Below are 27,615 nucleotides of genomic sequence, written 5' to 3'. Positions count from 1 at the left end.
CATTTTCCTGTCCTGCTAAGCATTCAAAATGTAACGAGTACTTTTGGGTGTCAGGGAAAATGTATGGAGTAAAATGTACATTATTTTCTCTAGGAATGTGAAGTAAAAGTTGTCCAAATTATAAATAGTAAAGCACAGATACCCAAAAAAACTACTTAAGTAGTACTTTTAAATATTTTTACTTAAGTACTTTACACCACTGTGCAGGTGGATGGGGCAGATCAATTATGGGACGTCAGCATTGGGTCTGCTGTGTACATGTGGGTTATTGCATCATTGGGGACACTATTCCATCCTGGAGCAGCAAAAACATTGCTGGACAGCTCAGATTTTGCCACCAGAATTGGCAACACACTGTTGTCTGAGTATTCTGTGTCTGAGTATTTCAGATGGAGCCAATGCTTTTCCAATGGGAGTCATCTGTTAACAGATGAATGACACAGAGATGATTTGTCAGACAAAAAACGCACATGGTCCATCTTTTGATGGCGGCAACTCGTCCGAAGAAAGTTGACTTGAGTTGTACTTTTGACAGATAATGATGTACGTCATATACGATTCCATCCTTATTCAGTGGGTCTGTGGCCTAATTGCTTAAATGAAGGACCAGAGGCCTTGAGAAAGATACCATTGCCCTGGAGAAGTCAGTAGACAAGGTGAGCTTACATTTAAGGCAGAAATCACAAGGAATCTCACGTTTATTGCGAGTGAGTCATCACATTTGAGCTGACAAATTGGCAGAGAAGCACTCCTTTATCCAACTAGATGACAAATCGGAGTGCAAATAAAGTTGAGTTTGGCATTCAAGATTCTGCTCTAAAATGTCCTTTGCGTTACTCATTGGAAATGTTGTCAATAATCATATGCATTTTCCTTGCTCTGCATGCTGTGCAGATGATACCCTCATGATGCTCTTGGTCATAAGAAGCTTATGAACATGTCAGACCTCTCTGAATTGTTGTAAAAAATGGCTTTTGTTACCTTTGATCATGGCCTGACATTTGAAAACCACATGAAAAGCATATCCATGACAGCATACTTCCATCCCAAGGAACATTTCTAGAAATACACTACATACATCTCACAGAATTTCTGGACAAAAATGATCATACAACATCAAAGTTATGCTTAGAACATTGTGAGAGCTTCTGAAAGCATTATCTGGAAAGCCACTCTGCAATTGAAAGAATCCTGGCCTCAGCCCATTTAGTTGTACGCTCAAAACAGGGCACTTTCATCCAAGGGCATACACTTCTCCCAGTGGTGTTGGGCTTCAGTCAGAAGGCAACCATTTCTTCGGGCCACAAATTAATGATGTCTCTCTGTTGAAAGCTTGAGATTCTCTCTTCTACTACACAACAGGAGCCCTATTAGAGTTCAAACTTACCCCCTAAAAGCAAGAATAGGAACTGCCAACACACATCTAGTTCTGGGCTACACACATCCAACTTAATATGGCATATTTAGCATTGGAGTACATTCTACAGGCAAAGGTGACATTGGATGAAAAACTGTTCCAGGAGTACTACTCTGCCCTTGGAGAAGCTTTCAAGCACCACGTGATACACAACACTGATGGTAAAGGTTGGGTAGCTGTTTTCCCCCTTGTTATGAGTTACAACTGAAATCAAAAGCTGCCAGTCTGCCAGAACAGCTCCGTTACTGAAGCCCGAAGAACAGTATTGATCATCCACAGTGTAATTGCCACCATGTTTAGTCGCGGGTAATCAGTTTATAATCTGTCAAAAATAATAATGTTGAGAACAAAGGACATTTACATGATGTCATTAGAGTGAATTCTTGGTTAGTGTTATTCGGTTTATACTTGACTGTAAACCTAAGATGACCCTAAAGGAATGCAACACTGGTTTTACTGACATTTTCCCACTGATACAAGCCCAGAAACCATTAAAATGGGATAGCATCACCTAGCTTTAGCCGTAGCTTTGTGCATGTTGGTGTTTCATAAATGCTTTATACAAGAGTCATACTCAAAATAAGTGTAAAGAAATTGCTTAGATGGGACTTTGTGTCATTGTAGCATGACTGTAAACACTGCCAAATTTTGAGAAATTTTGTTGAGATTAATTAACATGACCAAATACATTTCCAGATTCACACGTTCAATTTTCAAATTAGTTAGCTAACTTATGTGCTGAAAAGTAACAGTAAATTTGCTACATTTTAGACAGAGAAACATAATGACGAGAACTGAAAAGAAACATTTGGAAGATATTGGAAATTTAACCAAGGTTTATTGACTGACAGTACTTTAACAAGGAATTCATAAGACTTTTTCTTGCACAATACAGGTTCAGTGGACCCAGTTATTGTATGGGATGCCTTTAGAGGCCATTCAATTAAATATTCATCCCAAAAATAAAAACGTTATTGGTCAATGGAGAAAAATATCAAATCTAACATTACACATCAATGGTATTGATACATGTACTACAGAAGCACTGAATAATCTAGACACAAAACAAAATAAGTTTGAGGCACTTAATCAGGAAAGATCAGGCTTCACTTATCTAAAAAAAACTGAACAAATTTGATGGAGAACAACAAAAAATGCCTAAACCTTTAATATAGAAACGAAAGAAAAAAGAAACTACAGAAAATAGTTAAACACTGGAGAAATCCTTCTCACCAAAGGAGATTTTGAATGAGGAGGTAAAATATTGTAAAGAAATGTTATATTGTCAAGTTCACGATGAGTTGTGATATCCTTCTACCAAACTTTTTTTAAACTATGTGACAAAAAACAAGATTCTTGTGAAGGCCTAATTACACAGAATGAATTATCGATGGCAATTAATTCCTTTCAGATTGGGAAAACCCCTAGCCTTGATGACATTCCAGTAGAGATATAAACTTTTTATGAACTACTGAAAGATCCATTAGTATCATGTTTTAATTACTTGTATGTAAATAGCAAACTGTCAGACACACAAAAAGAGGGACCGATCTCTCTCCTACTGAATCAGGAACCAGGGGGGCAGTACAAAGACCCAGTATCTTAAAAGAATTGGAGGCCACTCACCCTTCAATGTTGCGATGCAAAACTATTGGCAAAATGTATTGCTCAGAATTTTAAAAGGTAAAACCGGACATTATTCATCACGATCAGACGGGATTCTTAAAAGGAAGCTATATTGGACTATTAAACATTTTTGAAAATGATGAGAATGCAGGGAAACCAGGTATAATCTTTATAGAAGATTGAGAAACTTTCGATACAGTCCATCCAGAATCTGTTTATAAGTGCCAGAATTTTTTTTACTTGAGAAACTTATAAGATGGGTAAAAGTCATGTACAACAATCCTTTGTGTAAAATAATAAGTTATTTCTCTGAGAATTTTGAATTGTCAAGAGGAGTAAAACAAGGAAGCCCTCTGTCACCATACTTATTTATTATGGCTATTGAAGTGTTAGCTATAAAAATCTGTGCTAATGATAACATTAATGGGCTGAAAATGAATGGATTAGAGACAAAAGTATCAATATAGGCCGATGATTCAAGTTCTCTTGAGTCATCAATCTTCAACACTGAAGGACCTTATTGAGGACCTGCATCATTCCAACTATGATAAGTGTACTATATTATGGATTGGGTCTCTTAAAGATACAAACTTTAAAATTGCCATGTTGTCTCTCGATTAAATGGGCGAATGGTGATGTTGATGTGCTTGGTGTAAATCTCCTGGAAAAGGTTGGGCGATCTTGCAATTATTAACTTCGATAGAAAACATAGCACAATAGATATGATTTTGCAACCATAGAGAGGGATACACCTGTCCATCTATTGGAAAGTTACACTTGTTCATTCTCTAGTGATATCACAGTTTACATATTTATTAATGGTTTACCAACTCATTTTTCAAGTCATGTGAGAAGAAAATAGTAAAAAACAACACTTTATATTAAGGCATTAAACCTCTCAAAGCCCCCATTATACCGAAATGATATCTAAATCCAAACTGGTTTTCCAGCAGGCTACTCAGGCTACGTCTACACAGGGAGCCCAATTCTGATATATATATTTTCCAATAATTCGTCTTTTGACCAATCACATCGAACTTTTCACACCAGATCTTTTTCAGAGCTGATCTGATTGGTCAAAATACCAATTAGTGAAAAAAAATATCAGAATTGGGCTGCCTGTGTAAACGTAGCCTAAGAGAGGCACATCCAATGTTCAAAAGGTGACCTTTTGCCATTATACAGATTAAAACCAACCATTTCAGGTGGCTTGACAATGGAACACTATTTAAAGTGTCCTCCTTTTTAAATGAAGCCATACAGAGTTGGTTACAATTCCAATTTCATCCTCCAGAAGAGGCAGAACAAATATTACAGCAAATAATATGGCTAAACTCCAATATACTGATAGAGGAAATACCAATTTATTTAAAAAAAATGTATAAGGAAGGTATCATTATGAATGATATTGTAAATAAGGACGGTAGAATTGTCACAATAACAATTAACAAATATTTATGGAAATGTACAGTAAGTTCAATACAAAAGTATAACCAACTCATCACATCTCTGCCACAAAAATGGAAGAGGCAATTACTCAAAAGAGAAAGGAATGAACTGGTTTGTCTGCCTCCAATGAAAAACACTGCATGGCTTTAAATGAATAGTATAAATCGTAAAATGTATCAGTTTCACTTAAGGTCAAGAGGTTTGACAACCATGCAGCATAAAATTCAAGATAGTTGGGAAGAGATTTGATCTCCCAATACCATGGCATCGGGTTTATGAGCTGATATACAAAAACAATTGGCGCATCAATCAAGAAAAATGTATGCTCAATATATGCGGCATCGAACAGTGAGCCCTGTGCAGACTGCGACGAGGAAACAGAATCAACAGATCATCTCCTTCAGTGGTTTGCTTATGGAGTCAGGCCCAGGAGTGGTTGTTAAGTCATAACGTCGGTGTTCAGATGGACCTACAAACAGTACTGTTATGAGATCTGAAAAACCACGATCAATTAATGGGAAATACGATCATACTCTTAGGTAAAGTATTTATTTTTAGGGCAATCTCGGTAGAAATGGTACAAAGAGAGAGGTTTAAGACGCTCGTAAGACATCACAGTAAAATATATGGATTTATTGCAAAAGTAAAAAGAAAAATGGTAGTGTACTGGGAAAGATGGCTTAGTGTGTGGACATCTGAGGATTGGAATTAAGATTAGAGTGTACAGTATATGTGAGTTAAAATAGCTGTAGGTAGCAGTAGAATACATATTGTTGTCCATTAGTTTACTCCAATCAGGGGAGGGGTGGTATGATAAAAAAAGAGGGGGGGAAAATAAACATTTGGACATACACTCCCCTCCATATGTATTTCGATAGAGAAGCATTTTGTTGTATTATATATATATATATATATTTACATTTGGCTCTATACTCCAGCATTTTGGATTTGAGGTTAAAAAAACAGAACAGAATGCCACCTTTTATTTGAGGGTATTTTCATAAATATCTGTTTTACCGTTTAGAAATGAAAGCACTTTATGCATCTAGTCCCCCCCATTTGATGTCAGGTGCTGTATTTAGACAAATTCCCTTAGTGTATTAAAGTAGTCAAAAGTTTCGTATTTGGTCCCATATTCCTTGCACTCAATGACTACATCAAGCTTGTGACTCTTCAAACTTGTTTGATGCATTTGCAGTTTGTTTTGGTTGCGTTTCGGGTAAAGTTTAGCCCAATAGGAACTGAATGTTGAGTAATGTATTGTCATTTGAGTCACTTTTATTGTAAGTAAGAATATAAGATATTTCTGAACACTTCTACATTAATGTGGATGCTACCATGATTATGGATATTCATGAATGAATCGTTAATAATTATGTGAGAATGATACAGAGGCACAAAGATCTCCTGCCCCCCGCCAAAAAAAGCTAACCTCCCATTATTGGTAATAGTGTTTTGTTATAGCCTATAACCTTCTAACTCAAATCATGGCATTATCAGGATTAATTTAGAAGTGTTCAGGGACTAGATAAAGTGCTTTCATTTCTAAACTGTAAAACATATATGCATGAAAATACCCTCAAAAAGGTGAAATCCTGTTCTGTTGCCTCATATGAAACATTTGATCTATAATCCAAAATGCAGAGACAAATGTTTTATTTTCACTTCATTGTCCAAATACATATGGAGTGTAGCTGCCACATCCTTTTCATAACAAAGTGAGAATGCCCTCTAGTGTTTATTACTGAAGGTACAGTTTCACATAGCTCAAATATTCAAGACACTGGACAAATGGAACTGTACAGTCTGAGGATAGTTCAATATCTATGTGTCATACAACTGTGTGTGTGTGTGTGTGTGTGTGTGTGTGGGGGGGGGGTTCAGGGATTAAATATTATTTTAAAAGGGGCAATCAGGGATTGGTACATCCATTTTAGGACTTTTAAATTAATGTACTGTAATGCCATTGAGTCTTGAAGAATATAACTTATAAAATGGCTTGTGATCTTATTTCAACTGTCTTACCACATCAGGACCAAAAATATAACAATTCCCAGAAGCTGAAAATGTCCCAGTTCTTCCATGGCCTGCATACTCACCAGACATGTCACCCATTGAGCATGTTGGGAAGCTCTGGATCGACAATGTGTTCAGAGGTCCGAGAGCCATATACAGCATTCGCTGCACCCACAAATGTATAGTATGTATGTAGAGGAACACCCAGTTAAATATACAAACATCAAGTGTGTCTTGACAGAGTGTGAATGAGGGTAAAGGTGATATGATATTGAAAGACATGACTGGTTCTTGGTTTCACATATTCTCTCATTAGTCTAGAGCATTAAGTGTATTGGCGGCAGGTAGCTTAGTGGTTAAGAGCCGTTGATATGCCAGTATACCGAAAGGTCGCTGGTTCTAACTGAGCCGACTTAGGTGAAAAATCTGTCGATGTGCCCTTGAGCAAGGCACGTTAACCCTAATCGTGCTCCTGTAAGTATGCTCTGATAAGATGCGTCTTGCATTAAGTATGTTGCAGATAACAATACTATTCTCATAAGTCTACTTACCCACTTTCTCTGTGCCCTCTGGACACATTTTAGGGATAGAGGGAATCGGTTTGGAAGAAATGAATTACACCTTGATTATGAGACATTTGTTTATTAGTAACGATATACAGTCAATTCAGTGATTAATTTGTTTATTAATACAAGTTCATGAACAAGATCTTGATATAAAGTCAAGTAATAACCATAATCAAAATGTTATTTGTTAGGTGCCTTTCTGAACACCCAAAGTCACCTTGCATCATGATAAGGGTGTACAAACTGATATCCAACTTTGTTATGTTAGTTGCCAACTTGTTAAACCTCCGAGCAGATAGCCTTAATAACTAAATCCTTCTATATTGACTGAATGTATAGAACAGGATTTTGTCATACATACTAAACATTAATTAGTGTGGCCCAGACACATTGGCTGGACAGGCCCCAAAGGCAAAGTCTTTAAAGCCTGAACAAACTCAAGGAAGATCATTTGCCATTGTGAGGTCCCTACTTACAGAATTGGCATTCCATTCCAAACAAAGAAATGCATCCACTCCATGCCGTTGACGCCATCCATAATTGTTATTTTATTTACACTAGTATTTACACTAGAATTTACACTAGTATTTACAGAGAGCTTCTCCTTTCTTTGTGGAGGTTTGCAGAGTGGAGAAACTACACCCCATATTCTTACAATTTCATATTTACTTCTGTCAGCTTTTCTCAATGCTGGTTTCTAGATATATTGTTGTTCTGTATCTATTGTGTAATATTGACAGCCTCTGCATCATTAGTAGTGAAAGAAAAGGTGAGCCTACCACAGTCACAAATATAGCCTGGAGTTGGCCCTATAAAAGGAAAAAGAACAGCAACAAGCGCCACTCAACCTCTTGAAGACCCATGAGCAGGTAAGTCTCTTAGCTCTGCAAGAATGACAGATCCTTACAGTATTACTATTCTAGAAAATGCAAGTTAAAATATGAGTTCATCAGTGTCCGTGATGTGCAAAGGTTAATCTCTTGATTCTCAAAGGATTGCCCATTTTTATTGTTTAGTACCATTTTTGTTTATGGCTGTGAATATGTTAGTGAGAAAAGACAAAAGTTTGTTAAAATACGGTAACAAAAACACAATAGATACTATCATAGAGTTGTGCAAAGGTTCTGACAACAGGTAAACTAAGGCAAGGTACTCCATTCTGATCATGTGGATTCTTTTTCTACATAGGCGCAGTCTCTCCCTCCTGGATTTCAGGCACAATGTTTGCGTTATTGGTTTGCATCCTGACACTGCATGAAGTGTACTCTGTGTGCAATGTGGTAAGTACTCATACGAATTACTGAAAAGAAAACCACATATGGAATCTGAAACAGTACATTAGATATGAGACCAAGTATTTATGAAAGTTCTTACTCTGAAACCTTTTCATTCTTTCCCTTGATCCATCTCCTGTTGTGTCCACAGCCAAGTAAGTACAACGCCTTATGAACATTCTAACACAGTGCCCAGTGAAAGTCTACACACCCCTTGCAGTCTCCACATTTTGCTGCCTTAAAATTACATCTAAAAGGGATTACATTTAATATTTTCCCTACAGAGCTACACAACCTACTCCAGATTTTAAAAGTGAAAGACAATTATAGAACATTTTCCAAATTAAATGAAAATGTCTTGATTGCGTATGTCTTGACACCCCAGAGTTCATACTTGGTTGAAGCACCTTTGGCAGCCATTACAGCATTTAATAATTTAAAATAAGATTCTACTAACTTCGCACAACTCTTAGGGCAACATGTATTCATTGTTTTGTCAAAATTGCTAAAGCTCAGTAACTTCGGCTGGGAATCATTGATGGACAGCAATATTCAAACCTTTTTTAAGCAGATTTAATTAAGGACTGAGACTGGACCATTCAGGAACACTCAACACCTCTTGGAAAGCCATTCTGGTGTGTCTTTGTCATTAAAATAGGTGTAATTGTCCTGCAAAAAAACTACCCCAGGGTTAGTATTATGGTGGCAGCATCATGTTATAGGTATTGCTCATCATCGGCAGGGACTGGGGAGTTTGTCAAGATCAAAATAAATATGAAAGCCGCAAAGCCCAGGTAAACATTGACTGGAAAACCCTGCCTCAGTCTCCTGAAAACCCTGGGATAGAGTTGTATTTTTGAGTAAGACAATTATACCAAATGTTATGCCAAAGACACACCAGAATGGATTTCCAAAAGGTGTTGAGTGTTGCCGAGTGGTCTAGACTCAGTCCTGACTTAAATTTGCTTGAAAAGAGGTTTAAATATGCTTTCCGTCAATGATTCCCAATCAAATTTACTAGCTTGAGCAATTTTGACAAAAACAATTGCCATATGCTGCCCTAAGAGTTGTGCAAAGTTGGTAGAATACTATTCTAAATGATTTACAGCTGTAATGGCTGCTCCACCAAGTATTAACTCTGGGGTGTGAAGACCTACGCAAAAACAACACACCTTTGTTTTTTTTGTGCGTATACATTTTCTATAACTTTCTTTCACTGCAAAAATGTGGAGTAGGTGTTGTAGATATGTAGGGGGGAAAAAAATCGAATTGAATGCCTTTTCAATTAATTTTAATGCAGCAAAATGTGAAGACTTTCACCATCCTCTACCAACATGATTATGAATTAATTACACTGGATTTAGTCATCACCCACAACGTTTAATTCATCACGTGCTGTTTTTACAAAAGAAAGTGGATTGATTTGGGACTCAGTCCAGATGTTGTCACAGACATTAGGATTAAATAGTTGCTTTGTATTATGGGTTTAGTGAAGTATTTACCCGTGGAGTAAGTAATGTGCATATAATCCCACAATATAACGTGTCTGTGTCTGTCTGTGTGTAGACATTTTCCCAGACAGCACAGCAGTTCAGGCTGAGATCCTTAACCAGCACAATGCCTTCCGGAGAGCGGTTACGCCAACTGCTAGAGACATGCTCAAGATGGTACGCTTTCATGACTCATACTTTCCATCCGTAACAACCCTCAGAATCAAATGTTTTTCCAACATCCCCCAAAATCCATCGTAAAGAATATAATCCCTGATGTGTAATTCATAGAGCAGCCCTATGGTAGGCCTATATGGTTAGTTTATGTACATGTAGAGACAATACAGTACGGCCACAGAATACTCATGGACACTAGTATGTGGATGGCATTAATCTACAGCGGTTTGTATCTGACCTGCAGAGCTGGAGCGAGGAGGCAGCGGCCAGTGTTCAGGCTTGGGTTAACACCTGCTCCATGGCTCATGGGCCACCCAGCAGTCGCATGCTTGGCAGTACGGTTTCCCTTGTTTTTCCCCTGCTGTAGTGCAAACTAAGACAAATATATTTTATTGATTCATGCAACTCAAGACTTTCGCTGCAATGGTATCAATGTGAGCGCAATCTTCAGCTCAAATATATTTTGAATGTCATGATTTCCTATCACCAGTGACTATCTATTGTAGCTTACCTGGTATCATATTTGTTGACATCTTAAATCCTGCATTGAAAGACATGTTAGTCAACTGTTCCAGTTTGATTTCACTGTTACACACCTATTTAGTAAACTTTTCCATGCATGCTTTACTTATGAACAGACTACGAAATGGGTGAGAACCTGTTCATGGCCGCCACTTCTAAGGATTGGACTGAAATAGTTACAGCCTGGCACAGTGAGGTCATAGATTACTCCTATCCCAATGGATCTATCAATGGTAAATCCATCGGCCACTACACACAGGTAACATTCATCTTACGTGCAGATACATTATGATGACATACATGTGTAAAATCTGATTGAATCACAGGTTCTATGGGCCCATTTGTAGAGAAACAGTCAGAGGCAGATATAAAAAAAAAAGAACAAGTTTATGGAATGAATCAGGTCTAAGTTTGTTTAAAAGATTTACAGTAAAACAATGCAAAAACACAACGCAGTTCCTTTCACTGGATGGCTCTATCATGTTCTAAATATCTACAGCGCTTCCACAGAGACAATTGACCATGTTCACAACGGACCAAAAACAGTGACAAACAACTTCTGCATGAAAGAAAAGAGCAGTTAGCCACTGTATCTACACAAACATTAACTATTTTAGAAATACATAATGTATGAACTTAAACAGTCACCTTAATGGAGGGCAGTTTCAATATATTGCTTGGACCCCCATGAACATCTCTCCAAACACAAAGACAACTGCAGTGGCATAACCTTCAGAGTAATACATGTGCTGTCAAATTTGAATAAACAAACGCTGATAGAGAAATAAACATACCTTCTGAACAGATTCGACCACACCCAAAACAGTTGCTAAAGACAACATGGTCCCTAAAATGGTTGCCTTAAAACAGAGCGCATAGCAACAACACCATACAGTCTTAACACTGGACCTTTAGGTACAAAAGGACCCACAATGCACTATGGGGTATTTTTCTACATTTTACATGTCCGCCACTAATTAGGGTCAGATAGGAAGCACACACCAAAACTACAGTTCCTACTCTGTCACGTATATTTTCAGGGATATTTAATCGCATATACCTGTTGACACCAAAGGAGTATACTTGCAGAATAGATTACTAACTTATTGACATTTATTTTGGTAGCAATTTTAGCCATTGTATTGTACATACACTGAGTATACCAAACATTAGAAACACCTTCCTAATATTGAGTTGGCCCCCCACAAACTGGTGTGCCTGGCACCCACTACCATACCCCGTTCAAAGGCACTTAAATCTTTTGTCTTGCCCATTCACCCTCTGAATGGCACACATATACAATCCATGTCTCAGTTGTCTCAAGGATGAAAAATCCTTCTTTAATCTGTCTCCTCCCCTTCATCTACACTGATTAAAGTGGATTTAACAAGTGACATGAATAAGGGATCATAGCTTTCACCTGGATTCACCTGGTCAGTCTATGTCATGGAAAGAGCAGGTGTTCTTAAAATGTTGTATACTCAGTGTATATTGTTATGGACCATTGTGCCACAAGCATTTCGCTACACCCGCAATAACATCTGCTAAATATGTGTATGCGACCAATAAAATGTGATTTGATTTGGTATGCTGTATGGTGGTCAGAGGTGTGTAGTTACCGACAAGTGTCATTATGGTTATTCTCCAATGAAACTCTGATAACACTAAACTGTGTCTCCTTTCATATAGGTGGTTTGGAACAGTTCATACAAGGTTGGCTGTGGTGTGGCCTTGTGTCCTGGCTCAGTCTACTTCTATGGATGCCAATATTACAGAGCGTATGTTGCACCAATCACACCCAAAATGCACCTAACACCTGTGTACAATTTCACCCTATTTACTATAACTGGTAGTGGAAGGAAGGCATCATCCAGCGATCATTCCAATACTTTGTTTAACAGGGGAAACTACAGAGGAGTGGCTCCATACAAGGAAGGAGCTACGTGTGCTGACTGCCCCAACTCCTGCGAAAATAAGCTTTGCAGTAAGTATCAGACATGATGAAAATATATGAATGCCATCTAAAATCTTACCAATATGACTTAGCAATGTTAGTGATAGGTTTCAAAAACATGATCACAAGGTTCAATGTACAATAATCACCAAATGTAAACTGTCAATATACAATGAATTGACTGCCAATGTTTCTTCTCATGTGTCATTTCAGCCAATCCCTGTCCTTACATAAACAAGTATGTCAACTGTGCCGCCATGAAAGAACAGGCCGGGTGCAGTAATCCTTTGGTGTACGCCTGGTGTCCCGCCCTCTGCCTGTGCACCACCAAAATCATCCCAATAGCAAAGAAGTGAAACCACCAGACCTCTTCAAAATGGTCCACTGAAAGATAACGTTGAATCCTCTGTTGTTTCCTTGTCTATGAGAAGAAGAAAAACATATACACCTGGTTGATCTATCTACTGTACTTCTGGTAAAGTCAGTTCATTTGAAAAATTCTAACTATCACTAATAATATATTAATTATCACTGTAGGTCTATGGTACAGATAAAACATTGTTCTTATTCTAGGGGTAACATAAGGTGTCTAACTTACAGTAGCTAATGTTAGTTGGAAGCAATTCATTTTGTTCCCTTTCATTGATTTCAATGTCTTCGTGCCCATTTTACCAAAACAAATCCATATTGAATTTGCAAGTTGAATGACAATATCCTGTACATCTTGAGAAGCCAATATTTCCATCAGTTACAGTAACAGTGGCCATCATTTAATTTCTGCTAATAAACTACACAGTAATATGGTTATACAGAACTTTAATACCACAACACATTTAACTTTAAGTTGATTCAGGGCATTATTTTATGTTTGATGAAATGCAAGGAATGCTGCTCATAATTTGCTCTATCAACATTAAATGTTTGCAATTATGTAACCCTTATTTTTTTCCTCAATCACATTAAATTATCATGAAGATTAATTAATGGACTCTGTGTTAATGGTTTTACAACCCCAAAGCTCAACATCTTCTTATGATTTTAAATGGGCAACTGAGGTGATGGAAATAGAACCAAAAGCCTCAGCAACAAGTCACCATCAGAGAGTCAGCGTCACCACCAGATGCCTCTGTTGTACAACAGTATATTCTGTATCAGAATAACATGACTATCTGCAGGCTTGATATACACCGTCCCTTCTCCTGTCCCTTACAAGATCTTGGAACTGATCAGTATGTATTTTTAACAATTGATTTATGTGAACTGATCCTTAATCAGAAAAAAGACACATGACTTCTAATAAGAACCCCGAGAAGGCAACACAAGGTGGAACGGGCACACTGATATAGAGGTAAGGTATTCTGCAGTATATTTATTGTCTGGAAATTGATGCAAAAAGGTTCAATTGAACTGTTTATGGTCATATCTCATGTGTAGGCTACAGAAACTTCAGCAATGCATACACTCCTGCACATAAACAGGTTAACTTTGACTAAAATATTAGACTGTAAACTGTAAGGATCCATTTTGAATAGCTACAGAGAGAATAAGAGCTGCTACAAGCAAAACAATGAATTATACTGTTATCTTTTACAATAACTGGATAGGCTATGCTATTGAAGGAACATATAGTCTTCTATAAGTTATGATCTGTTGACAATTTACATAAATACAGCATATTGATAACGTCTCAGATTGACATTTTTCAGACCGTAAAATGCTATATTTTGACCCTGGAAATCATTTTGATTGACACAATCCAGCATTTTGAATTAAATCCAAGAGCACTGAATTAAATCCAAGATCTTAATATTTGCTGATTAACATCCCAAGTGGAAAAAAGTATATTTTAATATATTACAAGTATACTAAAGTATACTTAAATATACAAAAAATGCAAATAATATACTTCAAATACAAGATGTATTTTTCTAGTATATCTTAAGTATACTATAAATATAACATCATTACACATCAATACACTTATTAAAAGTGTACTTTAAATTAATTGTTTTTCTTTAAGTATACTATATGTTCACTATCTTTACATTTAAACACACTCATTAAACTTGTACTTCTATTTAAAACGCTTGAATTGTAATTTAGTATATTAATTCAAAATACACTTGGAGTTGTTATTAAGTTGAAGCATAGATTTTTTTAAATGAAACTGCTTGTGAGTGATCAAGTACACTATAAGTGCCTTGAAAAGTATTCATACTCCTTGTATTTCTTCACATTTTATTGTGTTAAAAAGTGGGATTAAAATTGATTTAATTGTCATGTGTTGTCAACAATTAACTCAAAATACTGTGTAATGTCAAAGTGGAAGAAAAATAAATAAATAATAAGATTAATAAAAAATTAGATAACTAAAATATAGTCATTGCATAAGTTTTCAGCCTCTTTGTTTAGGCAAGCCTAAATTAGTTCAGGAGTAAAATTTGGCTCAACAAATCACAGAATATGTTACATGGACTCTGTGAAATAATAGGGGTTGATATGATTTTAATATGACTAACCCTTCCACTGTCCCCCATACATACAACATCTGTAAGGTCCCTCAGTCAAGTATTACATTTCAAGCACAGATTCAACTACAAAGACCAGGGAGCCTTTCGAAAGCCTCATAAAAGGGCAATGATTGCTACAGTGAGGGAAAAAAGTATTTGATCCCCTGCTGATTTTGTACGTTTTCCCACTGACAAAGACATGATCAGTCTATAATTTTAATGGTAGGTTTATTTGAACAGTGAGAGACAGAATAACAACAACAAAAATCCAGAAAAACACATGTCAAAAATGTTATAAATTGATTTGCATTTTAATGAGGGAAATAAGTATTTGACCCCTCTGCAAAACATGACCTAGTACTTAGTGGCAAAACCCTTGTTGGCAATCACAGAGGTCAGACGTTTCTTGTAGTTGGCCACCAGGTTTGCACACATCTCAGGAGGGATTTTGTCCCACTCCTATTTGCAGATCTTCTCCAAGTCATTTAGGTTTCGAGCCTGACATTTGGCAACTCGAACCTTCAGCTCCCTCCACAGTTTTTCTATGGGATTAAGGTATGGAGAATGGCTAGGCCACTCCAGGACCTTAATGTGCTTCTTCTTGAGCCACTCCTTTGTTGCCTTGGCTGTGTGTTTTGGGTCATTGTCATGACTATGGTCCCAGCTGCCTTGAGATCATTGACAAGATCCTCCCGTGTAGTTCTGGGCTGATTACTCACCGTTCTCATGATCATTGCAACTCCATGAGGTGAGATCTTGCATGGAGCCCCAGGCCGAGGGAGATTGACAGTTCTTTTGTGTTTCTTCCATTTGCGAATAATCACACCAACTGTTGTCACCTTCTCACCAAGCTGCTTGGCGATGGTCTTGTAGCCCATTCCAGCCTTGTGTAGGTCTACAATCTTGTCCCTGACATCCTTGGAGAGCTCTTTGGTCTTGGCCATGGTGGAGAGTTTGGAATCTGATTGATTGATTGCTTCTGTGGACAGGTGTATTTTATACAGGTAACAAACTGAGATTAGGAGCACTCCCTTTAAGAGTGTTACCTGTATAAAAGACACCTGGGAGCCAGAAATCTTTCTGATTGAGAGGGGGTCAAATACTTATTTCCCTCATTAAAATGCTAATCAATTTCTAACATTTTTGACATGCATTTTTCTGGATTTTTTTGTTGTTATTCTGTCTCTCTGTAACGATCCCGGCAGTCTGAGTCGGGTCCTGTCTGGTGACTAGTGTTTCTGTTCGGGATCTCCAGTTTCCCGAGGGTTCGGGAACGCTCCGGGGAGCGCTCTTGATTTCCGCACCTGCACCCCATCAGCAATCTGCACACCTGGTCCTGATCATCACCCTTCTTAGGCTCTGGCCTAACATCCAGTTCCTGCCGGATCGTTAGCCATGAACAGTATGTTTGTCAGCGTATCAGTCTCTGAGCTACTAGGGTTAGTTTTGTTGTTTTGCACCTTGTTGGCTTGCCGTGTACTTACCTCCGTTTGTTTCTATCTACAGTCTCTCACCCGGAACCTTCTCCCAACCTCTGCCTGATGGTCGGGCGGCTGCCGAGCCATTACCGGACCAACCACTGCACCCTCAACAACCCATCCACGCCACCCGCTCTGTTCCCTGGATTATTCAACCTCACTCGGGAATCTATTAAATAAACACTCATCTTTGTCTCAACGTACCTTGTCCTGGTCTGCTTCTGGGTTCTGGCTTAGTAAACCGTGACAGAACGATCCGCCAGTAATGAACCCAGCGGACCTGGACTCTGTTCGCCATGCCATTACCCAGCAGGAGAAGATGTTGGGCCATCATAGCACGGTACTACAGGAGATCGCGTTGTCAGTTCGGAACCTTTCTACCGGTCTGACGGAGGTCCAGAACCAACGCAAGTGTCCGGTGGAGGATCCACTACCGGTTTCACCCATCTCGCCTGCCGCTTCTGAAGTTGTGTCCCTCCGTGAGCCCAAGGTTCCGACGCCGGATAAATATGAGGGGAGCTGGGAAGATGCCGTTCCTTCCTTATGCAGTGTGGATTAGTGTTCGATCTACAGCCCTACTCTTATGCCACAGACAAGGCTAGGATAGCCTTTGTGATTGAGTTGCTGCGTGGGCGAGCGCTGGAGTGGGCTTCAGCCGTTTGGGGAACGACAGGATCCCTGCATGGCTTCATACCAGGGGTTCACGGCCGAGATGAAGAAGCTCTTCGACCATTCCGTCCGAGGGAGGGACGCAGCTAGGCGCCTGTTTTCTCTTCACCAAGGAACTCGCAGCGTGGGCCGACTTCGTGATCGAGTTCAAGACGTTGGCTGTGGAGAGTGGGTGGAGCGAGGAGTCTCTGCAAGCGGTCTTTTACCAGGGTCTGTCGGAGCAGCTCAAGGATGAGTTGATCTCCTATCCGGAGCCTAGTGACCTGGACAGCTTGGTAGCCTTGTCTATTCGGGTGGATAATCGAGTCCGAGAGCGAAGGAGGGAGAAGCAATGGGGTCCGTCCAATCGATCAGCTTCTCAGTTCCCAGTCGGGTCGGGTGGTGGACCAGAACACGTCGATCATTCTCCACCACAAAGGATTAGTGGAGAGGACCTCTCTCCCGATTCTGAACCCATGCAAGTGGGGCGGCACGGGTTAACCAAGGAGGAGCGTCAACATAGACGTAAGACCAACTGCTGCCTCTACTGTGGTCGCTCGGGACATTACATCTCCACTTGTTCCCGGCGGTCGTCAAACTGCCCGGCTCGCTAAAGTTGGGAGGACTTTTAGCGAGCCAGTTTCAACCTCTCAGTACCTCTGTCAGACCCCGTTTCCCGGCTACCCTTGTGAACAGGAATCAAAGCTTAGCGATTAACGCTTTTATCGATTCAGGTGCCGATGGAAGCTTTCTTGATGCCGAGTTGGTGGAACAGCTGGGGCTTTCCAAGGAGCAATTGCCGGAAGCCATTGAAGCGACCACTCTGAACGGCAGTAGTCTGGCACGTATCACGATGAGGACTGAACCGGTTAAGATGCGGTTGTCGGGGAATCATTCTGAGATGATTTCATTCTTCATTCTGCCGTCTTCCCATGTTCCTCTGGTCCTTGGATACCCCTGGCTGAAGGAACACAATCCCACGTTCGATTGGGTGACGGGCAAGGTAACGAGTTGGAGCCTTGATTGTCATGCTAACTGTCTCAAGACTGCCTGCCCCCACTCGGTTCCCAGTCAGGTGATTGAGGCTAAACCCCCAGATTTGTCCCTGGTTCCCGAGACATATCACGATTTGGGGGAAGTTTTCAGTAAGCAGAAGGCTCTGTCACTCCCTCCCCACCGACCATATGATTGTGCCATCAACCTGTTCCCGGGAGCTGTCTACCCCAAGGGACGGTTATACTGTATCTCCCGACCTGAACGTGAGGCGTTGGAGACCTACATCAAGGAGTCCCTAGCGGCTGGTCTCGTTCGTCCCTCGTCATCACCCCTGGGGGCAGGATTCTTCTTTGTGGGTAAGAAGGATGGCTCTCTTCGACCGTGTATTGATTATCGGGGGTTGAATGCCATCACGGTCAAGAACAAGTATCCCCTGCCCTTGATGAGTTCTGCCTTCGACTCCTTACAGGGTGCTACGGTATTCACCAAGCTAGACCCTACGCAATGCGTATCACATGGTCCGGATCAGAGAGGGGGACGAGTGGTTGACGGGTTTCAATACACCGATGGGTCACTTGAGTATCAGGTGATGCCGTTTGGACTGACCAATGCTCCAGCGGTATTCCAGAGTATGGTGAACGACGTCCTGAGAGATATGATCGGTCTCTTTGTGTTTGTTTACCTGGATGACATTCTGATCTTCTCGAAGGAACCTTCCGACCACGTCCAGCATGTCCGGCAGGTTCTGCAGCGATTGTTGGAGAATCGCCTGTTCGTGAAGGCCGAGAAGTGCGAGTTTCACGCCCACACGACATCCTTTCTCGGGTACATCATCTCCAGGGGAGAGATTAGGATGGACCAGGAGAAGGTTAGAGCGGTTCTGGAATGGGCCCAGCCCGGTGCGAGATTGCAGCTCCAGAGATTTTTGGGGTTTGCGAATTTCTACCGCAGATTCATCCGGGATTACAGCCGTGTGGCCGCTCCGTTAACTGCCTTGACTTCCAGTATCAGGACCTTCAAGTGGAATCCGGAGGCGGATCGAGCGTTTCTGGATTTGAAGAGGCGATTCACCAACGCACCGATTCTCTCTCAACCGGACACGGCCCGTCAGTTACGTCGTTGAAGTGGACGCGTCTGATGTGGGAGTTGGCGCCATCCTGTCGCAGCGATGCTCCACGGACAGTAAACTCCATCCCTGCGCCTACTACTCTCGTCGCCTTTCGCCTGCGGAGAGGAATTACGATGTGGGTAACCGGGAGCTTCTCGCGGTGAAACTTGCCTTGGAGGAGTGGCGCCACTGGTTGGAGGGGCGGAGCAACCATTTACTGTCTGGACTGACCACAAGAATCTTGCTTACGTGCAATCGGCTAAACGTCTCAACTCCCGTCAGGCCAGGTGGGCGTTGTTTTTCGGACGATTCAAGTTTTCCCTGACGTTCCGACCTGGATCTAAGAACGGCAAGGCGGACGCCTTGTCCCGGATGTTCTCCAAGACGGAGGAGAGTGGGTCCAAGACCGAGACTATTCTCCCCCGGAACTGCGTCGTGGGAGCAGTTATGTGGAAGATTGAGGAGGAGGTGCTGGCGGCCCTTCGGACTCAGCCCGGTCCCGGTAACGGTCCACCCGGTCGGTTGTTTGTGCCTGAGTCGGTTCGTCCTGCTGTCCTCAAATGGTCCCACGCCAGCAAGATGGCTTGTCACCCTGGCGTGGCTCGGACAATGGCGTTTCTTCGCGAGACGTTTTTGGTGGCCTGCCATGGCCGAGGATACTCGGGGTTTTGTTGCTGCCTGTCCAGTGTGTGCGCAGAATAAGAGTACCAATCGGTCCAGCTCTGGACTACTTCACCCCCTTCCTATTCCCCGGCGACCATGGTCGCATCTGGCCCTGGACTTCGTCACTGGGTTGCCCGCTTCTGAGGGGAACACGGTCGTTCTGACTATCGTGGACAGATTCAGCAAGTTCGCCCACTTTGTGCCAATTGCCAAGCTTCCCTCTGCCTCGGAGACGTCCGAGATCCTGGTTAGGGAGGTTTTCAGGGTCCACGGTTTGCCCAGTGATATCGTTTCCGACCGTGGCCCTCAGTTTACCTCTGCTGTCTGGAAGTCCTTCTGTTTGGCCATTGGAGCTACAGTCAGTCTCACATCTGGTTTTCACCCCCAATCCAATGGTCAGGCGGAGAGAGCCAACCAGAAGATGGAATCCACGCTACGCTGTCTGGTCTCTTCCAACCCCACCTCCTGGGTCTCTCAGTTGCCGTGGGTTGAGTATGCCCACAATACTCTCCCCTACATCTGCCACTGGGATGTCTCCCTTCCAGTGCCTGTATGGCTACCAACCTCCCCTGTTCCCTTCTCAGGAGAAGGAGCTCTCAGTGCCTTCTGTTCAGGCCCATATTCGTCGTTGCCACCGGACCTGGCATCGGGCCAGAAGGGTACTCCTTAGAGGTTCGGACCGGTATCAGCTCCAGGCGAATCGTCGCCGGATCCCCGCTCCCACCTATACCATCGGAGATAGGGTTTGGTTGGCCACGGGATCTTCCGTTACGGACTGAGTCTAGGAAGTTGTTACCGAGTTCATTGGTCCGTTTGTGGTGGAGAAGGTGATCAATCCAGTGGCAGTTCGACTCAAACTACCGAGGACGCTCAGAGTCCATCCCACCTTTCACGTCTCCTGCCTCAAGCCTGTCTTCCTCAGTCCTCTGTTGCCTCCTCCGCCTCCTCCTCCTCCTCCTCGGATGATCGGAGGTGGTCCTGCCTACACGGTGCGTCGCATCATGGATTCCAGACGGCGGGGCCGGGGTTTCCAGTATCTCGTGGACTGGGAGGGGTATGGCCCTGAAGAGAGGAGTTGGATTCCGCGGCGACAGGTCCTAGATGCGGACCTCATCAGTGACTTCTACCGCCTCCATCCTGGCGCTCCGGGGAGTCCGCCCGGTGGCGTTCGTCGGAGGGGGGGTACTGTAACGATCCCGGCAGTCTGAGTCGGGTCCTGTCTGGTGACTAGTGTTTCTGTTCGGGATCTCCAGTTTCCCGAGGGTTCGGGAACGCTCCGGGGAGCGCTCTTGATTTCCGCACCTGCACCCCATCAGCAATCTGCACACCTGGTCCTGATCATCACCCTTCTTAGGCTCTGGCCTAACATCCAGTTCCTGCCGGATCGTTAGCCATGAACAGTATGTTTGTCAGCGTATCAGTCTCTGAGCTACTAGGGTTAGTTTTGTTGTTTTGCACCTTGTTGGCTTGCCGTGTACTTACCTCCGTTTGTTTCTATCTACAGTCTCTCACCCGGAACCTTCTCCCAACCTCTGCCTGATGGTCGGCGGCTGCCGAGCCATTACCGGACCAACCACTGCACCCTCAACAACCCATCCACGCCACCCGCTCTGTTCCCTGGATTATTCAACCTCACTCGGGAATCTATTAAATAAACACTCATCTTTGTCTCAACGTACCTTGTCCTGGTCTGCTTCTGGGTTCTGGCTTAGTAAACCGTGACACTCTCACTGTTCAAATAAACCTACCATTAAAATTATAGACTGATCATTTCTTTGTCAGTGGGCAAACGTACAAAATCAGCAGGGGATCAAATACTTTTTTCCCTCACTGTACTAAGAACATACTTTAGTACAAAAAAAGTATCCCAACTTAGATCATTTTAAATGTAGTTAATATACTTAAATGTTAATACAATTTACATTACATGCAATAAATGTATTTAATATTGCTACAATTTAAATCATTTTGAAAATACTTAAAATATGTTAATGAAGTATGATTTAAGTATATTTAAATATATTATTTCACGCTTGGGATGTCTAGCATCCCTGGGTTTGGTTGTACAATTCAAACATTCATTTTTCATGTATAACATTCTACAACAGATTTCATGAGTTATAATTGATAGGAGATGCAGAGAAAACCTAGATTGTAACCTATATTGATTTGTCTCGTTAAATTTGTGCCAATGGAGCTGTAACTTGGTGATTGTCACGTTCGTTGAAGGACGGGTCAGACCAAGGCGCAGCGTGATATGCATACATGTTTATTTGAACCGAATAAACAATGACAAAACAACAAACGAAACGAAACGTGAAGTCCAAGGTACACAAAACAACATACCTCACACGGAACAAGATCCCACAACTCAATAGTGCCAATAGGCTGCCTAAGTATGGTACCCAATCAGAGACAACGAGCGACAGCTGCCTCTGATTGGGAACCACACCGGCCAACATAGAAATACCCATACTAGATAGAAAACATAGAACTACACAAAATAGAATATACACACCCTGACTCAACATATAAGCATCCCCTGAGTCAGGGCGTGACAGTAGCCCCCCCCAAAGGTGCGGACTCCGACCGCACAACATAAACATAACAGGGTAGGGGCCGGGTGGGCATTCCGCCTCGGAGGCGGATCCGGCTCAGGGCGTGACGACCTCTCACTCTTCGCCTCCCTGTTGCGCCCCTGGTCTGGTCTAGACCTCGGCGCGTTGCTTCCCCTCTCCTTCCTCCCACGATACGCCAGGCCCAGTCTGGACCCTGGTGTGGGAGACCCCGAACCTGGAGAGGGGCTGACGTCATGGTCTGGACTGGAGCTGCTGACCGGAGCTGGACTGGGCACCGGTGGAGCGGACTGCTCTGGCTCCGGAGTGGAGCCGCTGACCGGAGCTGGATCAGGCACCGGTGGAGCGGACTGCTCTGGCTCCGAAGTGGAGCCGTTGACCGGAGCTGGACTAGACCCCGGTGGAGCGGACTGCTCTGGCTCCGGAGTGGCGCAGCTGACCGGAGCTGGATCAGGCACCGGTGGAGCAGACTGCATCAAGGATCTCTCTGTACTTTGCTCCGTTCATCTTTCCCTCGATCCTGACTAGTCTCCCAGTCCCTGCCGCTGAAAAAGGGGCTTCTGTCTGGCCACTCTACCATAATGGCCTGATTGGTGGAGTGCTGCAGAGATGGTTGTGCTTCTGGAAGGTTGTCCCATCTCCACAGAGGAACTCTGGAGCTCTGTAAGAGTGACCATCGGGTTCTTGTTCACCTCCCTGACCAAGGCCCTTCTCCCCAGATTGCTCAGTTTGGCCGGGCGGCCAGCTCTAGGAAAAGTCTTGTTGGTTCCAAACTTCTTCCATTTAAGATTGATGAAGGCCACTGTGTTCTTGGGGACCTTCAATGCAGCAGAAATGTTTTGGTACCCTTCCCCAGATCTGTGCCTCGACACAACCCTGTCTCGGAGCTCTACGGAGAATTCCTTTGTCCTCATGGCTTGGTTTTTGCTCTGACATGCATTGTCAATTGTGGGACCTTATATAGACAGGTGTGTGCCTTTCCAAATCATGTCCAATCAATTGAATTTATATACTGTATATAAACCCTGGATAAGGAAGTCTCGAGGTTTTGCTCGCCTGAGGTAGAGTATCTTATGATAAGCTGTAGACCACACTATTTACCAAGAGAGTTTTCATCTATATTTTTCATAGCTGTCTATTTACCACCACAAACCAATGCTTGCATTAAGATTGCACTGAATGAGCTCTATAAGGCCATAAATCAACAGGAAAACGCTCATCCAGAGGCAGTTCTCCTAGTGGCCGGGGACTTTAATGCAGGGAAACTTAAATCCGTTCTACCTCATTTCTACCAGCATGTTAAATGTGTAACCAGAGGGAAAAAAAACTCTAGACCGCCTTTACTCCACACACAGAGACGCATACAAAGCTCTCCCTCGCCCTCCATTTGGCAAATCTGACCATAATTCTATCCTCCTGATTCCTGCTTATAAGCTAAAACTAAAGCAGGAAGCACCAGTGACTCGGTTAATAAAAAAGTGGTTAGATGACAAAGATGCTAAGCTACAGGACTGTTTTGCTAGCACAGACTAGAACATGTTTCGGGATTCTTCAGATATTATTGAGGAGTACACCACATCAGTCACTGGCTTCATCAATAAGTGCATCGATGATGTCGTCCCCACAGTGACCGTACGTACATACCCCAACCAGAAGCCATGGATTACAGGAAACATCCGCACTGAGCTAAAGGGTAGAGCTGCCGTTTTCAAGGAGCGGGACTCTAACCCGGACGCTTATAAGAAATCCCGCTATGCCCTCCGACGAACCATCAAACAGGCAAAGAGTCAATACAGGACTAAGATTGAATCGTACTACACCGGCTCTGACGCTCGTCGGATGTGGCAGGGCTTGAAAACTATTACAGACTATAAAGGGAAGCACAGCCACGAGCTGCCCAGTGACACAAGACTTCCAGACGAGCTAAACCACTTCTATGCTCGCTTCGAGGCAAGCAACAATGAAGCATGCATGAGAGCACCAGCTGTTCCGGATGACTATGTGATCACGCTCTCCTTAGCCGATGTGAGTAAGACTTTTAAGCAGGTCAACATTCACAAGGCCGCAGGGCCAGACGGATTACCAGGACGTGTACTCCGAGCATGTGCTGACCAACTGGCAAGTGTCTTCACTGACATTTTCAACATGTCCCTGACTGAGTCTGTAATACCAACATGTTTCAAGCAGACCACCATAGTCCCCGTGCCCAAGGACTCTAAGATAACCTGCCTAAATGACTACCGACCCGTAGCACTGACGTCTGTAGCCATGAAGTGCTTTGAAAGGCTGGTCATGGCTCACATCAACACCATTATCCCAGAAACCCTAGACCCACTCCAATTTGCATACCGCCCCAACAGATCCACAGATGATGCAATCTCTATTGCACTCCACACTGCCCTTTCCCACCTGGACAAGAGGAACACCTACGTGAGAATGCTATTCATTGACTACAGCTCAGCATTCAACACCATATTGCCCTCAAAGCTCATCACTAAGCTAAGGATCCTGGGACTAAACACCTCCCTCTGCAACTGGATCCTGGACTTCCTGACAGCCGCCCCCAGGTGGTAAGGGTAGGTAACAACACATCTGCCACACTGATCCTCAACACGGGGGCCCCTCAGGGGTGCGTGCTCAGTCCCCTCCTGTACTCCCTGTTCACCCATGACTGCATGGCCAGGTACGACTCCAACACCATCATTAAGTTTGCCGACGACACAACAGTGGTAGGCCTGATCACCGACAACGATGAGACAGCCTATAGGGAGGAGGTCAGAGACCTGGCCGGGTGGTGCCAGGATAACAACCTCTCCCTCGACGTGACCAAGACAAAGGAGATGATTGTGGACTACAGGAAAAAAAAGAGGACTGAGCACGCCCCCATTCTCATCGACGGGGCTGTAGTGGAACAGGTTGAGAGCTTCAAGTTCCTTTTTGTCCACATCACCAACGAACTATCATGGTCCAAACACACCAAGACAGTCGTGAAGAGGGCACGACAAAGCCTATTCCCCCTCAGGAGACTGAAAAGATTTGGCATGGGTCCTCAGATCCTCAAATAATTCTACAGCTGCACCATCGAGAGCATCCTGACTGATTGCATCGCCGCCTGGTATGGCAACTGCTTGGCCTCTGCCCGCAAGGCACTACAGAGGGTAGTGCGTACGGCCCAGTACATCACTGGGGCCAAGCTTCCTGCCTCTATACCAGGCGGTGTAAGATGAAGGCCCTCAAAATTGTCAAAGACTCTAGCCACCTTAGTCATAGACTGTTCTAAATAATAAATAATAATCTCTCTGCTACCGCACGGCAAGCGGTACAGGAGTGCCAAGTCTAGGTCCAAAAGACTTCTCAACAGCTTCTACCCCCAAGCCATAAGACTCCTGAACAGCTAATCATGGCTACCCGGACTATTTGCACTGCCCCCCCACCCCCACCCCCCACCCCATATTTTTACGCTGCTGCTACTCTGTTAATTATTTATGCATAGTCACTTTAACTCTACCGACATGTACATATTACTTCAACTACCTCAACTAGCCGGTACCCCCGCACATTGACTCTGCACCGGTACCCCCCTGTATATATAGCCTCCCTACTGTTATTTTATTTTACTTCTTCTCTTTTTTTCTCAACACTTTTTTGTTGTTTACTTATTTTACTTTTTTATTAAAAATAAATGCACTGTTGGTTAAGGGCTGTAAGTAAGCATTTCACTGTAATGTCTGCACCTGTTGTATTCGGCGCATGTGGCCAATCAAATTTGATTGGATTTGATTTGATATAATATGTATTGGCCAATGAGCTCCGGTCGGCCATATTGGCACTCCCCAGAAGAAGGAGTCCTCCATTGGAATGAACGGAATTCTACAGTATTTCAATTAAATGTATCAAGTACAAAATTACATGCATCCGTATTTTGTTGTTGTAGTGGTGACAGTAACATTACTTGAAGGAAAATGTTTTTATATATATAAAAAGTATGTTTAGCTCACATAATATAATTTTAAAGTATGCATTAAGGTGTCTGTAATAGAATAAACGTGGTAAAAAATTGTTTAGACATTAATAATGCATTTCTATAGCTTCCAAAATGTTTTTTTTTTTTTACTATGTGGTGTGCGTGCCAAGCTGTAGGCGTGGTGGCATGAAAACAGTCCCCCCCCGAAGTCATCTAGTGTAATTATAAATCACTGGTTTTGATCGATGAAAGCAGTTTTCATGTATTTCAATAAGAAATACCTTTTTCTATGACCAATGTTTGATTGACAGAAGGTTCGTTGTCGTTGCTGCCTGTTACAAGTAGTTAGTTCACCTTTCGACTTTTGCTAAACCTAAACGGTTAGCTCGCTAGCTAAATATTTATTTAGATAGCAAATGTATTGACAATTGGGTTTAGTCGGTGACTACTTGCTAACTAGCTAGCTACATTGCAAGCTAGCTAATTCAGCAACTGGTGGTGATGCATGGACTGAACAGTAGTCGCGTCGTTGCAGCTGGATAGCACAGCAGAATGGAACTTTGTCCTCTTTCGACACGACTTTATCAAGCAAGGCAAGTGTGATAACATGCAATTATGTTGGCATGGGTGGCTGTAGCACAGATACATGAGAGGGTTAGTTAAAACATATTTGGCTGTAGTGTTAGCTTGCCAGGTTAGTTAATGTTAGCTAACTATTGGCAAGTTGATGAAATGTGGGCTAATTTGTCAGTTAGCTAACGTAACATGACTGAGTAAGGACGTCTAAGTTAGCTAGCTATAGCTAAATTAGCTCTAGTCTAGATATACAACACAGCAGCTAACAAACCAGCCACTTCTATCCGTGACGATTGCAAATATGGCTGACTTGTTGACTAACGTTAACTAAATTACTAACGTTGGCTAGCTAGGCTATTAACTATTGAATGCCTTACCAGACATCATTTCAAAAGAGACGATGTAGCTAATTTTGCTATGTTAGACCGGCAGCTTTTCAAATTGAAAATTCAATTGAATGCAATTGCACTGTTTGCATGTAATTAGCTAACGTTAGCCATGTACCATTCGAAGTCACATTAGATATCTTGTGTGCATGCAATTTCAGATGATAATGTCTAGCATTGAAGAGTTTAATCTGGTATTCAGTGTATCTTGTTAATGAT

The 27,615-nt window shown here is 42.5% G+C and overlaps 1 protein-coding gene across 2 annotated transcripts; it reads left to right on the top strand.

Moving 5' to 3' along the window:
* The first annotated feature begins 9,866 nt into the window (after positions 1 to 9,866).
* On the top strand, positions 9,867 to 13,471 carry LOC121561390 (cysteine-rich venom protein ophanin). Of its 2 annotated transcripts, XM_041873959.2 has the most exons (6): positions 9,867 to 10,015; positions 10,260 to 10,350; positions 10,654 to 10,796; positions 12,227 to 12,315; positions 12,439 to 12,521; positions 12,705 to 13,471. In XM_041873959.2, exons 1-6 carry the CDS (start codon positions 10,004 to 10,006, stop codon positions 12,845 to 12,847), a joined length of 561 nt encoding a protein of 186 aa, XP_041729893.1. In that variant the 5' UTR covers positions 9,867 to 10,003; the 3' UTR covers positions 12,848 to 13,471. The 2 variants fall into 2 exon arrangements, with proteins under 2 accessions (XP_041729893.1, XP_041729894.1); XM_041873960.1 differs by lacking the exons at positions 9,867 to 10,015; positions 10,260 to 10,350 and adding an exon at positions 10,357 to 10,449.
* Positions 13,472 to 27,615: the final 14,144 nt, after the last annotated feature.

This window comes from Coregonus clupeaformis, chromosome 17, assembly GCF_020615455.1.
Source record: "Coregonus clupeaformis isolate EN_2021a chromosome 17, ASM2061545v1, whole genome shotgun sequence".
In the NCBI taxonomy this organism is placed as follows: Eukaryota; Metazoa; Chordata; class Actinopteri; order Salmoniformes; family Salmonidae; genus Coregonus; species Coregonus clupeaformis.
This window is presented reverse-complemented; position numbering and strand designations above follow the sequence as displayed.